This window comes from Macadamia integrifolia, chromosome 8, assembly GCF_013358625.1.
Source record: "Macadamia integrifolia cultivar HAES 741 chromosome 8, SCU_Mint_v3, whole genome shotgun sequence".
NCBI lineage: Eukaryota > Viridiplantae > Streptophyta > Magnoliopsida > Proteales > Proteaceae > Macadamia > Macadamia integrifolia.
In genome coordinates, this window is record NC_056564.1 from 25,641,179 (window position 1) to 25,656,053 (window position 14,875).

The 14,875-nt window shown below is 37.3% G+C and overlaps 2 protein-coding genes across 2 annotated transcripts; both read right to left on the reverse strand.

The window, feature by feature from the left end:
* Positions 1-1,642: 1,642 nt before the first annotated feature.
* On the reverse strand, positions 1,643-3,669 carry LOC122085593 (putative transferase At1g60990, chloroplastic). The gene is made up of 2 exons (XM_042654069.1): positions 3,356-3,669; positions 1,643-1,795 (listed from the first exon to the last, which is right to left on the reverse strand). The coding sequence occupies exons 1-2, from the start codon at positions 3,584-3,586 to the stop codon at positions 1,667-1,669; spliced, it is 360 nt and encodes a 119-aa protein (XP_042510003.1). The 5' UTR covers positions 3,587-3,669; the 3' UTR covers positions 1,643-1,666.
* A 2,392-nt stretch (positions 3,670-6,061) lies between these two features.
* Positions 6,062-13,389, reverse strand: LOC122087318 (probable importin subunit beta-4). The gene is made up of 17 exons (XM_042656399.1): positions 13,256-13,389; positions 12,588-13,088; positions 12,372-12,506; positions 12,039-12,254; positions 11,867-11,956; positions 11,518-11,765; positions 11,352-11,440; positions 9,868-9,908; positions 9,695-9,725; positions 9,450-9,572; positions 9,135-9,352; positions 8,943-9,038; positions 8,737-8,849; positions 7,068-7,203; positions 6,877-6,981; positions 6,420-6,767; positions 6,062-6,333 (listed from the first exon to the last, which is right to left on the reverse strand). Exons 2-16 carry the CDS (start codon positions 13,002-13,004, stop codon positions 6,573-6,575), a joined length of 2,253 nt encoding a protein of 750 aa, XP_042512333.1. The 5' UTR covers positions 13,005-13,088; positions 13,256-13,389; the 3' UTR covers positions 6,062-6,333; positions 6,420-6,572.
* Positions 13,390-14,875: the final 1,486 nt, after the last annotated feature.

Here is a 14,875-nt window from a genome sequence, read left to right on the forward strand (position 1 = left end):
ACAGCTGGTATCAAAGGATTTTCTTTCATAAAAGATAAATGCAACTAAGAGACATAATTTATTTTGACTTCAAAGGTCAACACCAAATGTAATAAAACTCATCCACTTTCATGTATTTATATTTACACTTTCACATAAAGTAAAGTTGGTTTACACAACCCCCTTGCTCCTTGGCCCAAGATTGTCTGGTTCAAAGGCCATATCCCTTGTTACAGCTTTATCGCTTGGAGAGCCCTCTCCAACTGTCCCAACCCAATCCTTTCTCATCCACAAACACAGTCATGTCCTGCTAGCTTGCTGCCTCTTCCATAATGAGATTGAAGACTACAACCATCTCTTCTTCAACTGCCCCTTCTCCTCCTTCATTGGAAAATAGTCATCTCCAACTGCTGGCCCCGCAAATGTCGCATCCTCCCCCTCCTAAGAGAGTGGTCATGGGTTGACATCATGGTTTTAAGTATCGGTACGTACCGTACTGTATCGGTCAATACGTATCTATATCAGCCCTTACCGATACGATACACACTGATACGAAACATGGAATTTTTTAAATCCTTTTGTATCAATATGTATCATACGATACATACCGATACACACCGATAAGTACCGATACTCTATGAAAAATTAAAACTTGAGGTGAAATGTATGTTTCAGTATGTATCGGTGCGTATCGGTATGTATCGACCGATACATACCGATACGGTACGATAAGTAGCGATACAGTGCACTACGGTCATATATTGGCCAAGATGGGTCATTTTTATAAAAAAAACACGATTTATTGAGGGGATTTTGTCCCCACAGCCATTTTTCTCTCTACCTAAAGTGGAAATCAAGGTTGGAAACAAGGATTTTACATTTATGGGACGAACCTTATTTTCTTGGTGCGATACTCTCAATTTAGTATTTATGCATAATACATGTTATATATAGCTTTTTTTTACTATTGTTTTTGCAAAAGTGTATAAAAATGTGTTTTCTATCCATTTATGTGCGTTTCTTTAGCGTATCTTAGCGTATCTCCGATACGATATGATACCTTCCGATACATATCTTAATTTTGGCCAACCGATTCGGTGACTGATACCGATGCTTTAATCCTTGGTTGACATGACCTTTGCTGGAAGCTCCATTGTGACACCGTTGGAAAACTTGCCTTCTGTGCTACTAGCAACCACATTTGGATGGAATGCAATTTTCGAAGATGGAATGCTTTTTGACATGATTTGGATTTTTTTATGTCAATTCCAAGCTTTCTTTGCTCCCCCCATAGCCATGTAAGGAACTCCCTAAGGAACAGGCCTATTATTGTTGTTTGAGGTTTGGCCTCATCCATTTTGCACCCTTCCTCCCCCCTCCTTCCTAGGTTGCTTTGTGCTTTGCTGTTTGTGCTTGTATTGTTTTACTTTTCCCCTTGGGGCTCTGTATTATTCCTTTTTTCCTCTTTGTAATGATATTTTTATTCATCCAAAAAAAAAAAGGATGGTTTACCAAGTTTCACCTGACTAATTCAGATTGAACTCTAACAAGAGAATCACATTTTTTGTAACAACAACCGCTCTTGTAGATCACATATTAGACAGATGCCATTTCAAAGGCCAACCTTTTTTTACTATTTCAGATGTACATGGAACAAAATAACAAAAAACACAATGTTATATAACATTTATTTAGGAAAAAAGTAGAAATATACCACGACTTCATCATCAACCGCCTTGAGAGCAATATCATCATTGCCAAATGTTTCGACAGTTCCATCTTCTGAAATATTTGCCCCCAAATCTGCCATCATTTCCTGAAAAGAATCACAAAAATTAAGGTCAAATGGGAAAAAATGCATAGGTCAGACAGACTGCAGCAAACAAGAAAACTACAAGATCTACAAAGCATGTGCACACACACACACACACAGAGAAAAGCAAGCAACTAAAGTGTGGATGATCATTTCAAATGAATGTCCAAACAAGAACGTCAGAAAGAGCATCTTACTCGTAATGGTGCTATTCTTCCCACACAGGAAGCTGCGTGAGGACATCATTTAACTTTGACACAAGGAACTTAAGAAGAAATTGAACAACTCAGCCATGGGATCAGGAGGGATGAGATACAGAATCTTCCCTTTAGAGATGTGTAATTTACAAAGTTCTCTCAAGAAAAAATTTTGTTGAATGGACACAAGACTCTGATAGAAGTCCTGAATCATGGCAGCAAGGAGTTTCAAATTTCAGAACTGGTTCCAGCCAGGGTTGGTATCAAAATATTTCCATGATTTGGATGAATTTTTAATCATATCGCCAATGTTCCAGTAAGTTCTATTACATCTTCAGCAGATTCTAACCAAAGGAACCAAAATATGTTGATCTGGTTCATTGTAAGACTGAAAATTTTGAAGTGCTTGAAACTGAAATTTGTCAACATTTAGAGTCATCCATGGAAAGTGGCGCTGGCACCATGCACCAAAATCAAGCAATTATAATTACCAGGGTTTCTATTCTACAATGTGTGTCTGGAAAGGACAATCCCAACTTGGAATAAATAACATCTCTTCCATCTTTTGAAATATAGTGTGGAGATCCAGCCACAAAGTTTCCCTTATACTGTTAAGTTTTCTTCAGGCTTTGTTTTAGATTACAGAGAGAAGACCACTATACAACTCGTACTCATTCTGTAGTACTAGAGATAATAGGAAGACAAAAAAATAGAACATATCCATCATTACCTTCATATAAGCCTTAATCCATCAATTATATGGCATGCCTGGTATGATTTTAAGTCTTTAGAAACCTCCTCCACTGAATACCAGAATTCAATTTGAATAACTACCTAATACACAGTTTAATGAAGAAAAACCCCCCAATTTATATCCGTTCGGTGGGATTCAGTTAGTTCCATTCTACACCAAATCGATCATTACTTTCTCCAAGCTCAGAACTCTCGAATTTGTAGTTCTATTAGGGGGGGAATGGGTTCAATCATAAGACTTGACGAACCACGCGTAAGGAGCAGTAAGTTGTAACATCCCAAACCAGGAATCAATTTTGCAGAGGTTGAATAAAAAATAAGGAAAGCGGAAGCCATAAATTTATTTAATTAATAATTAGATTAAAAAAGTCAAAACAGAAATTTTAATTCATATCACCCAAGACCACAATTCCAGACAGTTGAACTAAACAAAAATGCTAAAATGATCAAAATCCATGACTCTATGCCCAGAATTTTTAGGGGGGGAAAAAAATCAAAGTTCCAATGAGAGACAAAATGCTACAAATGATCCAACTCTATCATTCTATGCCCAGAATCTTGAAGAAAAAAATGTTCAAAGTTCCAATGAGAGAGAGAGAGAGAGAGAACATACAAGAAAGTCATTTTCGATGGGTGGGGGAGCGATGTCGAAAGGAGACGCAGCAACAGCTGTAGTAGTTGCAGAGGAGAATGTGTTGAGGTTAATGGCATTAGAGAAGGATAGTTTCTTCTGGGTCCGAAGTGAACCATTCTTTAGGAATTGAGCTAAGAAGATACTGCAGTGCCTAGTGGGAAGAGAGAAGGCTGACGAGCAGCAGGAAACTACAGAGCCAACGCGAGACATTGGATTTGGGAGTCTGGAATCACTGCCACAGCGCTGCTTCCATCCTCGACTCAATCGTCTCACTTCTCTCCTGGGACATATACCATTGCTTTCTGAGTTGGAATTAGACTGTCAATCAGTATCAGTGCTTAATTTACCATTATACCCCAAAGGTTCCTCTCTTTTTCTTGATTGGGTTTACAATTTTTTTTTTTTTTTTCTTTTGGTTAAATTACACCTAAAGACCTAACGTTCTAAAGAAATTACACCTACGGTATCTTATGTTTAATGTATGAGAAAAGGCTGAGTGTCCTGCACGTGTCACTCTCTCTCTCCCACTCTTCTTTGGAAATGACTTCATGCCCTTTCGATCCCAACCCTCTCATTTGTTGAGTCACGGTGTGTCTACCCTCTCATTATTATGTTTGGAGTATTTTATTTTATTTCATTTTCTAAAGTGCCTCACCTTACATCAATATGCAGATAGGGAGTTGGAATTTGGAAAAAGAGTGGTAAAGAATGCATAAAGGTCAAATTAGAAATTAAAAAAAAAAATTGATTTAATGTATCCTGTATTACAAGTTGTAATTGCTCAAAACATTATATACCTTTGGTGTTAATTACCATTGTGTTATTCACCATTTATATTTCATAAAAGGTATTTATTTGGGGAAAAGATGGCTACCCAATCGCATCACCTTGCGCCCTCTAACAAGGCACAATAAAATGACACCCTTACCAACTGGGTGGGATACCTATGCCTATGCACGTTACCCCATTGGGCCAAGTATTGGAATGGAGTCCACACAGCCAAGTAGCGATTCCCAACCCCTTTTTTTGGGCAAATGTGGGCTTTTGTCTCTTGTGTGGTACATAGGATAGTGATGACTTATTGTCATCGCAATTACGAGAGAGTAAGCATTAAACTTTTGTTTCAATTGATTTTAGGGGATGAGGAAGATCTCTTCACCATGGAGGTATTGAGACACTCCAGCACTAGATGCCGCTTTTCCCCCTTAAGGTTTTATTACAACAATGGTTCAATGTAAATTCCATATATACCCTTCCCACCCCATTGTCATCCATTTTTATCCATTCATGTTGTCATCTTCTTATTGAAAAAAGAAAAAAAAAATTGTTGTCATGGTAAAAAATGTTATCATCATCTAACAAATACTTTTGGGAAGTGGTTCTCTGTTCTAGAGTGCAGTCTATGTCAATGCTCATTGTATCTATTTCTCTCTTCCTCAAAACAAGGGGAAATGAATCTTTTCATAGGGAAAGAGAGAAATAGAAACATGAGAGTAAAGGGTGTAAATCGTACCAGAACCAGGTATTTCGTTCAATTTCGATTTGATTTAGGGGAGTGTTGATGTGATCTAGAACCAGACCAAGTCCCACACCACGACAAAAAAAAAACAATCTAATGAGAGGAGTTTAAAAAAAAATGGAGGAGAGAGAAAATGAGAGAAAGAGAGAAGAGATGAGAAAAATTCGCCATCAGCAAAGCAACAACTACTGCAAATGGTGATAATAATTTTGGTTTTTGTCGGTCCAAACTCTCCGCCTAAATATAGTTAAAAGCCGGCCCATCTATGGTCACTGTCAACTCACCATCGCTGAGCTGATGGTGAGAGCATATAAGGGTTTGAAATGGTAAAAATGAGCTCTTGTTTAGAGTTAAGTAGGAGGGTAAAAAGATCATTTTCTGTTTTTAGTTAACAGTATTACAAATTAAAAGTGTGGTGGATATTATTTTCATTTTTACGGATCACTCCAAGTTATAGGGATTTTTGGGGGTGGTACATGAAAATTTCCCTAATTTTTTTTAACCATATTTAATAATGATACATTTTACATGTAATTTTTATTTTACATATTATGACAAAGGGTTTTGAATGCAAAGTAAAATAAAATTTTATAACCAAATATGAAATAATTTAAAATTAATTTTAGAATAATGATTACTTATATTACTTTTTTAGGTACAAAAAATTCATTTCCCTTCCCTTTAATTCCCCCTTACAACCAAACACAACCTTTCATAATCACTTTTCAGGAAAAAAACAAATACCTTCAATATCTACCACCTGATTGAGTGACAGATCGCCCTGCAAACTAGTAGAAAGTTTGTGGTGTTTGGCTTGGAATTCATTAAAATGTCTTCACCTCGATTACGTCATTAGGAGGTTTTGATGATATGCATTAATGGATTGTGAATACAGATATAGGTCATACATAGGGGTGGAACTTATTGCAATGTTCTTATCCCCTTTTTCTTATGCCATGCCTCCCAGGGAAGAACAACCCCACCTTTTTTTTTTTTTTTGGTGGGGTGGTGTGGGGTGTGTTCTTCAAACAATAATTATGAGCCCCCAGCTGATATATATATTAACTTGTTCGTTACTTAATAGATTAGAATCTGACATTTATTCCAATATAATCAAACCACAAGATCTTAAATATTACACATGGAATTATACAAAACAATACTAGTTACTCTAGACAATGCAAAATTGTCTTATTACTTATACTCAGTGCAAAATTGTCACGCAATACACAGCTCTGCTGTTGAAACAAACAAATTAAAATAATGATAAAACATACAGGCTCTCTATAGGCTATACACAATAAATTCAAAAAAAGAATAACGGGACCAAAAGAAGAAAAAACAAAACCAAAACCAAAAAAAAATGTAGAAAATATTACTGAAACGGCACCATGTCTCCATGAGGTAAAAATGGAGACAGATTGAGGGGCAACAAATCCTACACAAAGGATCCAAAGAGGAGCTAGCATCAGAGTACTAACACAAACAGAATTTGAAAGGGCTGTGGGAAACAAGTTTACATACCCAGATGACCAGTGCCATCCTGCAAGATTCAACCATTTCTCACTCACAAATTTGCGAAACAAACTGTACTCACAAGCAACAAACTTGAAGCGACATCTAATCCCCAAGACTGAAATGTGCAGAGCAGGGTGATTCACTGGCATATTCAGGTAATCAACTTTTGGGTGCAAATGCTGCCAGTGCATTGGCATGTGCAGGTGAAAGGTTGCTCAATATGGGTTGCGGGCCATATAGAGAAATTAGATGAGAAAAAGCTATGCCGACTTGCGCTTTAACCTCAGGAGTTTCAGCAGGAGAAACTACCACTTGTGCGCATATATTCACCAAGTCAGGGGCTAGAGATAGTATCTGTTTGGAGTTTCAAATAATGTGATATGTGATATTGCCCAAAATAATTATCTCTGGAATCTAATTTTGGTAAAGCAACCAGGTTATGTAAGATAGAAAATAGCAATACCTGGGGATTAGAGGCCAGTACTAGATTACAGACACAGGTATAAACAGCCAAAGACTCCTCATGATCTTCTTTCAATGGCAAAACTTTCAGAAAAACAGGAAGAACCTGGGAAATTAAAATGAAAACCATTAGCAATACCTACTGGATTTTAGCACGTTAGCATTAGTAGCAAAATTTAAAGGAAAATTAACCTGGTTCAAAGGGATAGCCTCAGGATGCACCATGATCATCCTTGCAACAGCACCAGCAGCATTGTCTCTTACAGCATCATCTGGCTCAGATTCCCCAAATAATGGGTAAAGCGCACGAAGGATGTCTGCATAATATCTGGTCTAGATGAAAGGGAAAAGGTTTGAGAGGATCAGACCAAGTAAACCACACAACGTAAAATATGCACCAAACACCAGTTATATGGGCTGTAGGGCTCACGCAAATTCTGGAGGAAAAAAATATGAAAATCCATTAAAAATCTGCCCCAGACAAAAGGATATCTACAAATTTAGATGAAACTCAAGCACAGATTGATAAGGCATTTTAAACATCAACTCAACTTAGCCTTATTCCAACTAAATGGGATCAGCTACATGGATCCTTCCCTTCAATTAGATCTAACCTAAGCCACACTTGATACAATGCCAAAGCTATGCATGTCTTTCCTCACCACTTCTCTTAGAGTCAATTTAGGTCTGCCTTGACACTTAGCGCCTTCAATCTGAATTAAATCACTCTTCTATACTAGAACATCTAAAGGCCTCCATTGTACATGACCATGCCACTTCAAACGACTTTCTTATAGCTCATCATGTATCGAAGCTACTCCAAAATTAGCCCTCATGTGTTCTTTCCTTTCTTTATCCTTCCTAGTTTTACCAAATACATCTCAAAATCTTCATCTCAGCTATACTGAGGTTATCTATATAATATTTCTTAACAGCCCAACATTCCGTAGCATATATCATAGTCAGTCGTATGACTATCTTATAAAATCTTCCTTTAAGTTTTAAACAAATAAGTTGATCATACAATACTTCGGACACACCTCTCCACTTCATCTATCATATTTTAGTTATATGTAACATCATGCTCTATTGCCCATTTATTTATGATTGACGCCATATACCAAAGGCCCTCTTTGGTATTATTTTTCTTTATTTTGTTCACAAAAATGGTTTTGGCTGCATTTGGTATCATTTATGGAGCTTGTTTCTATTTAAATAAAATTGGTAAAACACAAAAACCAAAAAGAGATCAAGAGTCATTTATGTGTTTTGGCCAAAAATGGTTTTCAGTTATTTTTGCGCTGGACTTTAATGAGCATGTACTTAAGGGCTCAATATGGAGGGGCAAAGTAGTCATTTGCTTTGTAATTAGAAATCCAAGCCCCTTGCCCCCTCTTCTTCAGTCCAAAGTGGAGAAAGAGTGTTATAAGAAAGATGGGAGAAGGGAATCTCTTCACCCCTCTTTTTAAAAAACTATTTTGCACATAAAGATACCAAACTATTTCTCACAAAAAAATCATTTTTGTCAAGTAGTTACCAAACCATTTTTATGTTTTGATAAAAAATGGTTTTTATTAATGATTTTTGTTAAATAGATAAAAAGAAAAAAGAAAAATGATACCAAAGAGGGCCTAAGATAATCATTTTGCTGAATCTCCCTCTCATTTATTTTCACCGCCTCATTACCTATCCTAATGTAACTAAAGTTAATAAACTATATACTCCATTTTCACTCTACCTATCTTAAAACCTTTTGATTCAAAGGTCGATCTCCATAATTCCAACTTGGTGTTAAATAGAAAAATCTCCTATATATAAAAGAGTATGGCACCCATAGTAATAGCTTTTTTTAGAAGGATACTTTAGGGTTGGGTCACCACCATTTTTGCACAACTCGCCAACACAAAATGCAGCATTCCTCCTATTAGTCGCCTCTGATGATGCCATTTCTTTCAATACCAAGGGCATTACAGTCTGAAACAAAAAGTAGATTGCCAATTATATGTTCCATGTACATTAGAAATAAGAATAGAAACAGTGATCTTGAATCGCAAATTATACTCTTACATCAACATATCCTGCAATCGGGGCACCCATTTCCTGAGCAACTTCTGCAAGGCACGCAACTACCATGGTCCTATCTTGTGGAGGGTGTGAAGCTTTCTGCAATTGCCAGTGATCACATAGGTGGTGGATGAATCATACAAAGATAACAAGGATATATGTTTGTATCATGCCATGGTACTAGTTGCAACCTACCGCAAATTTCATTAAAGGTTCAAACAGCTTTGAGAAGATGGGGCCAAAGTGAGAACCCATGGACTTTGCGAATGCAGGAAGGAGATCTGAAACTGCATCCATAAGCACTTCATCATGCTCGGCATCATCATCATCAATCTCACTATCAGATTCTATTTGCTGACAAGCTGATTGCTCTCGTAGTAGTACTAAAGTTGACTCAACAAGCTGAGGCATATCTGTAATTAGATCACAACATAAGCAACTTTCCAACTGATGAGTGATATCTAGGCAGAAGGCATTTTGAAAAACATGGGCAAATACATTCATACTTACAGGGTTCAACTAACATGTATTTATAATCCTTGATGATGTCTGCCACGTTCATGCATGCTTGAGCAGCCACTTCCTTATCACCATCTTCGGTCATTGTCTTGATGAAGATATCCATCACAGTATCTTCAAATAGTAAAATACTAAATTATTAGATTTTGAAAAGAAAAAAAGCCAAAAAGGAGCAAGCATTACCAGTAACAGATATAAGCTACTATAGACTATGAATTTCTTAGCTTTGTTCTTACCAAGAACTTCCTTCCCCTTTAAAGACCCTTCCTGCATGAAAAGAAGCAATGCCATGTGACCCATTAGTAGCTCTCACATAATACAACACCTACGTAATTTTAATAACACCTTCTCTCAGCACAAAAAGAAAGGCAAAAATGCCAAAAACTGTCGGATCAAAATGAATGCTCACATTGTGCCCTTGGAAGACTTCCTGAGCCGCTGTTAGAATATCTGCAAAAATATATATCAACATATTTGAGGATTTGGTTGAAACAAGACTTCCAAAAAAGTATCAGCTTATTGAGCAGGGAGCACGATCAGTCAAACTTGAACTTGTGGTCTGCATAACTCCCCCCCCCCCCAAAAAAAAAAAAAACCCCATAATTTTAAGAAGAAATGAAATAGCAAACCAATTTTGAGGAAACTAAAAATGCCACACATAGAAATTCACTAAATTCAGAACATAAGAAGAAACAGATTAATCAAACCCTCCAGAAAGTGAAATTGTTAAGAGAGATTTGCGAAGCATAAATTAGACTTGGTGTAGGCAACTTGGTAGTCTAAGAGCGTCCAAGCAGTACCAGACTTGGCGAATTTCCACCGCATTGGGTTGCCTTGATACCTTGACGAATATGATAATAGCACTAAGCAGCGTGATTAGGGGCATAGTTGTGGTGGCATGAGTGTGATTCCATGTCCCTTGTTGATAACGGATATCATGATAAATGTTTTTACTTCAAATGGCACCTTTTGATCATCCATCCAAACTCCTTTCCAGTTTCAGATCAATTTTCATCAATCACATAGAAAAGCATACAGCTTTCACTATCTCATCATCATTATTACCATTTCTATCATGATTTAAAGCTTCAACATTACATCAACATAATCATGCCAACTAGGAGCAAGAATTATCATTTTTTTTTCTAAGATTCATAAGTTAGTAATTGATAACACCCACCCCAACTATTCTTCAACTCCAGGTACCTTTTTCTTCTCCCCAGACGTGGAGGGGAAGTGTCCTTGGCAATAAGCCTATTAGAGACCATCAGGTCTACAAGTACTCCCGTCTTAACTTTTGATTTTCCATAGTAATCAAACCAAAAACAAAACTTGAAGGGGTCCATGGAAGGAATATATGCTACATAATTCCTATCCATATCAGTACCAAAAGGAAGGCAGTTTGCTAGCAGAAATTTCACGGTATAATAATTGGGCAATTCCACTTGGAGACCAGTGTTAAATCCAGCTTTTCCTACTTGTGTGGGTAACTTGCTCTTGGTATGTCAAATAAACCAAAAGGAAAGCCCGAAGTAGCTACCATGCATTACAGACAATAGTTACACATGTGCTTTCTGGAAAAGGTAATGATAAGCCTACTAGAACCAGATAATAGTAGTTGTGGTAGAATCCAGACACCCAACCTGATATTGTACCCAGTGAATTACAGGAGCAGATAGCCCGACCCTAACATAACCCTTCCACTAAGACAAAATATCAGAGAATAACATTCATCATGCAATGATTCTGTTCCATACAGCCAATCCAAAAGTAAACTACTAGAAATACCAAAGTATAAAAATAATCAGAACAAACAACTTAAAAGAAACACCAAAATATTGATTATCATGCCAGGACAATGCCCTAAAGCAAGTGGGTTTAATTGACACTCACGCTTCAAGGAAGTAACAGCCTGAAGACGAACATCTTCATGGAAGTACCCAGAATGTCTAACCAAAATCCTCAATGACTCCTCCAAATAGCTTCATGCAATTAAAGAACACAAAACCTAGTGTGTATTGAAGTTTTTTTGCGGCCAAAAGAGAAAAGAGAAGGATACGGTGCATATGAACTCTTTGTGTGCAATGCAAATAAGCCAATGGCCTGAGTTGCTGCAGCCTTTTCATCCAGGACTCCTGTTCTGATGCTAATATTGCGGATTCTTCGTTCATCATGAGCATCCTCATCCGAAGACACACCTCCAAATCCATTAACACTCTCATCGTCATCAGACTCATCAATGTCCACTGCAGAGCCATCATCAAGATTGCACGATGAAAAAGCCAGGGGAACAACATGTGGAAGGTACTGTTCACCAAAACAGACTTTCATCACAAAGATAGCATCCATTACAAAGAAAACATGCACATATACTTTAGTAATCAAGATTAAACAAGAAATATTTGTACCTGCACAAAACCCTCATCCAAAATTTCAGCAACATTACTGAAAAACCCGTGGGTGTACTCTCTAAGTTCACTGAATTCCAAACCAAATCCCTGAAAATATGAATAACAGAAATAAACAGCTGAAAGAGATTATATTCCTTCAAAGTGAAGAAAAGCTCTAGGTATTAATTACAGAAATAGCAGCTTCAATGAATGGAGGTAATATCGGTTCCATCCTTGTTCTTCCAACAGCCATAGCAACAATGCCAACTAGCTCAGTCGCCCTTGCTCGTGAGCATAGGTCCTCATCATTGGTAAGAACCATGAAAATTTTCATCAACTGCAGAACTCTCTCAGCATATGGAATAAAATCTTGCTCTGCAGCAGCTGCCACAGAACCAATAGCAGACTACAAGAAAATCACCAGACCAACAAAAAAATAAGTTAGGCCAATGCAGCACAAGAACTCGGCAATTGGATTGGACCTAAACATTAAGTTTCAGCTCATTAAGACATTGATGTTTACCATGCATGTCTCTTGCAAATTACGTGCACTATTTTGAAGTGCTGCAAGTAACCTTCCCATCAGGGAATCAAGGAAAGGAAGTATTTCCTCACCCATGTTCTCACAGAAAGCTGCCAAAGCATAGTATGACTTTTCCTGTAAAAGAGAATAGATTTATGGACTCGAGGAATTGCGGGAAACACTAATCATCCAAGACCAAACTCTTGCCTATTTTACCTTCACTTCATCAGATGCATCATCCAGGGCATTTAAGATACATGGAAGAACACTTTCATAGTGAGATACTATCTCAGGCTGCAAGTGCTCAGCGAATTGGCCCACAGCAAACGATGCAGCACCTCTTACCATTTGCTCTGGATCTTTCAAAGCTCCTAAGACAATATGAAGAATGTGTTCCAGTTTATGTTTCATCAATTCGAAACAACCTTCTGAAACAACACCCAAGGCAGTCACAGAAGCTTCCCGATACTTCGGATTTGGGCTCTGAAAGCTCAATGAAGAAAATTCAAAAACTGGTGGAAAAACATGTTTTGGAAGGTTCGTAGCCATCGTATCAATGACTTCTGCAGCAGCTCTATCTGCTGCAAGATCATCATCATCTCCATCGGTAGTTTCTGCAAGTAAAGGGCACATAACTTGCAGGATAGGGATGACCAGCTTGTGCTTTTTCAGAGAGTTGAATTTGTATTTGGCAAGCCATGAGATTATCTGAATAGCCTGATACAGAAAATGGCAGAGAAAAGAAAAAGTGATCAACAGATCCAGGATTTTTTTTTTGGGGGGGGGGGGGGGGAGCAACCCAGTGCACGAGGCTCCTACTACTGCAGGGTCTGCCGATAAAAAAAATACAGTAAATTAAATCATGCAAAGGAATCCCAGCTAACCTGGTGACGAGTATTTGATTCCAAATTTTGACTTGAGCAAACTTCAAGAGAAAATTGTACTATAGATTTTACAGACTCCCCAAGAAGAGGTGCAGGAGACTCAATTAGCTCATCAAAAATTTCAAAAGCAATTGTGGCAACATCCTCTTCACCATTGGCAAGGCATTGTCGTGATACATTCAAAATGCTGGGAATGAACTCTCGGAATTTCACCTTCGAAGAAATAGTAAAGAATGAAGCTAAAATATTTCAAAACTAAATGTTGCCACGAGTCAGCAATATTTCAGAATACTAGAGTAAGATAATGAAGTAGCAAAAAAATAAAGCAGGTTCAAAGAATATACAATGAAAATATTGGAAATAAAAAATTGAACTCATTTAACATGACTTGTATCTCTGAGGGCAGGAAATAAAATAGGAGATTTGCACACCTCATTCATTCAACACCCAGCATCTAAATGGATTGGGCTCTCCATTCCAAGTACTCCTTCGTGATACCTTTCCATTGTGAGTTGTTAGCCGTTGTAAGGAAGGTTACAATGCAAGTTTTATGGCATAATTGTCAAGGTGTAGCCTAGGCGTCCAAGCTCCTACTTGGGTCCAAGGCAATAGCATGACTTTGTTTGATGCAAGAAAGACGACCGCCTTGAATGCCTAGGCATCGTTTTGTGGCCTTGTGACAGCATGCCTTATATTATATCAATCTTTTTACACTTCACGAGTTTACATTGATTTATGTATATTGCTTTGTTTTTTGATAAATATGCTTATAATAAATCCTATCCTTTGCTATTTATATGTTGATTTTTTCATATTAGATCGTTACTAACATAATTATATCATACTGCATTGATATGGTTTCTATGCTGCATATAAGCATAATTATACTATTATACATATTGCATGCCTAGGACGCCTTGTCGCCTAGACACCACTCCAACATCTTGGGTTGCCTAGTCACCTTGACATCTATGTTTTATGTTGGATGCCAGATGCAGGTTGCCTTTTTCCGGATACTTGCTATATATTTTTGTTTTATTCTTTTAATAAATTGTTACTCATCAAATAATATGAAAATAAAACTTTAATAATTCTTCATTCCCATTTCAACCCTAAAGTAATTTCTAGAGTTTGCTTCTTTATGGTTACCATTATGAATGGAAGAAAGATACAACAAAAAACAGCACTGATTACACATGTCATTACTCCATGAGGGAAGGCCATAACCATTGAATTTCTAATAGCAAGCTACAAGCACCCATTAACTTGATGCATAAGGGTGTCTTCGGTTGCTGAATATGGTTGTCACTACTTCATAAATGCTTACTCTTCTGTTCATTTATTTCTTTACATCAGAAAGTGAAAAAACTTACAAGGAACAGTTCCAGTACAGTACATATACCTAAATTTTCCCAATTCAAGTAACAAAATAAATAAACGATGGCTACGGAGTTGTTCATGACAGACAGTCCAATCACCAGTCTAAATGTGAGCTGGATCTTTCATTGTTTTCAGCATTAAATAAGCATGTGTGCAATAATTACAAGTGTTCCCTAAAAGTTTCATGAATTAAAGAAAATGTATAATATTTACAAACCAGTTCACAGAGTCCAGAAATTC

Coding starts and splice junctions, on each gene's coding strand:
- LOC122085593 (XM_042654069.1), bottom strand. CDS start 3,586: ATGTCTCGCGTTGGCTCTGTAGTTTCCTGCTGCTCGTCAGCCTTCTCT. Junction 1,796..3,355: donor CCATCGAAAATGACTTTCTT/GTATGTTCTCTC, acceptor GATTCTTTTCAG/GAAATGATGGCAGATTTGGG.
- LOC122087318 (XM_042656399.1), bottom strand. CDS start 13,004: ATGTGCCCTTTACTTGCAGAAACTACCGATGGAGATGATGATGATCTT. Junction 12,507..12,587: donor ATGCATCTGATGAAGTGAAG/GTAAAATAGGCA, acceptor TCTCTTTTACAG/GAAAAGTCATACTATGCTTT. Junction 9,353..9,449: donor ATACATGTTAGTTGAACCCT/GTAAGTATGAAT, acceptor ATCTAATTACAG/ATATGCCTCAGCTTGTTGAG.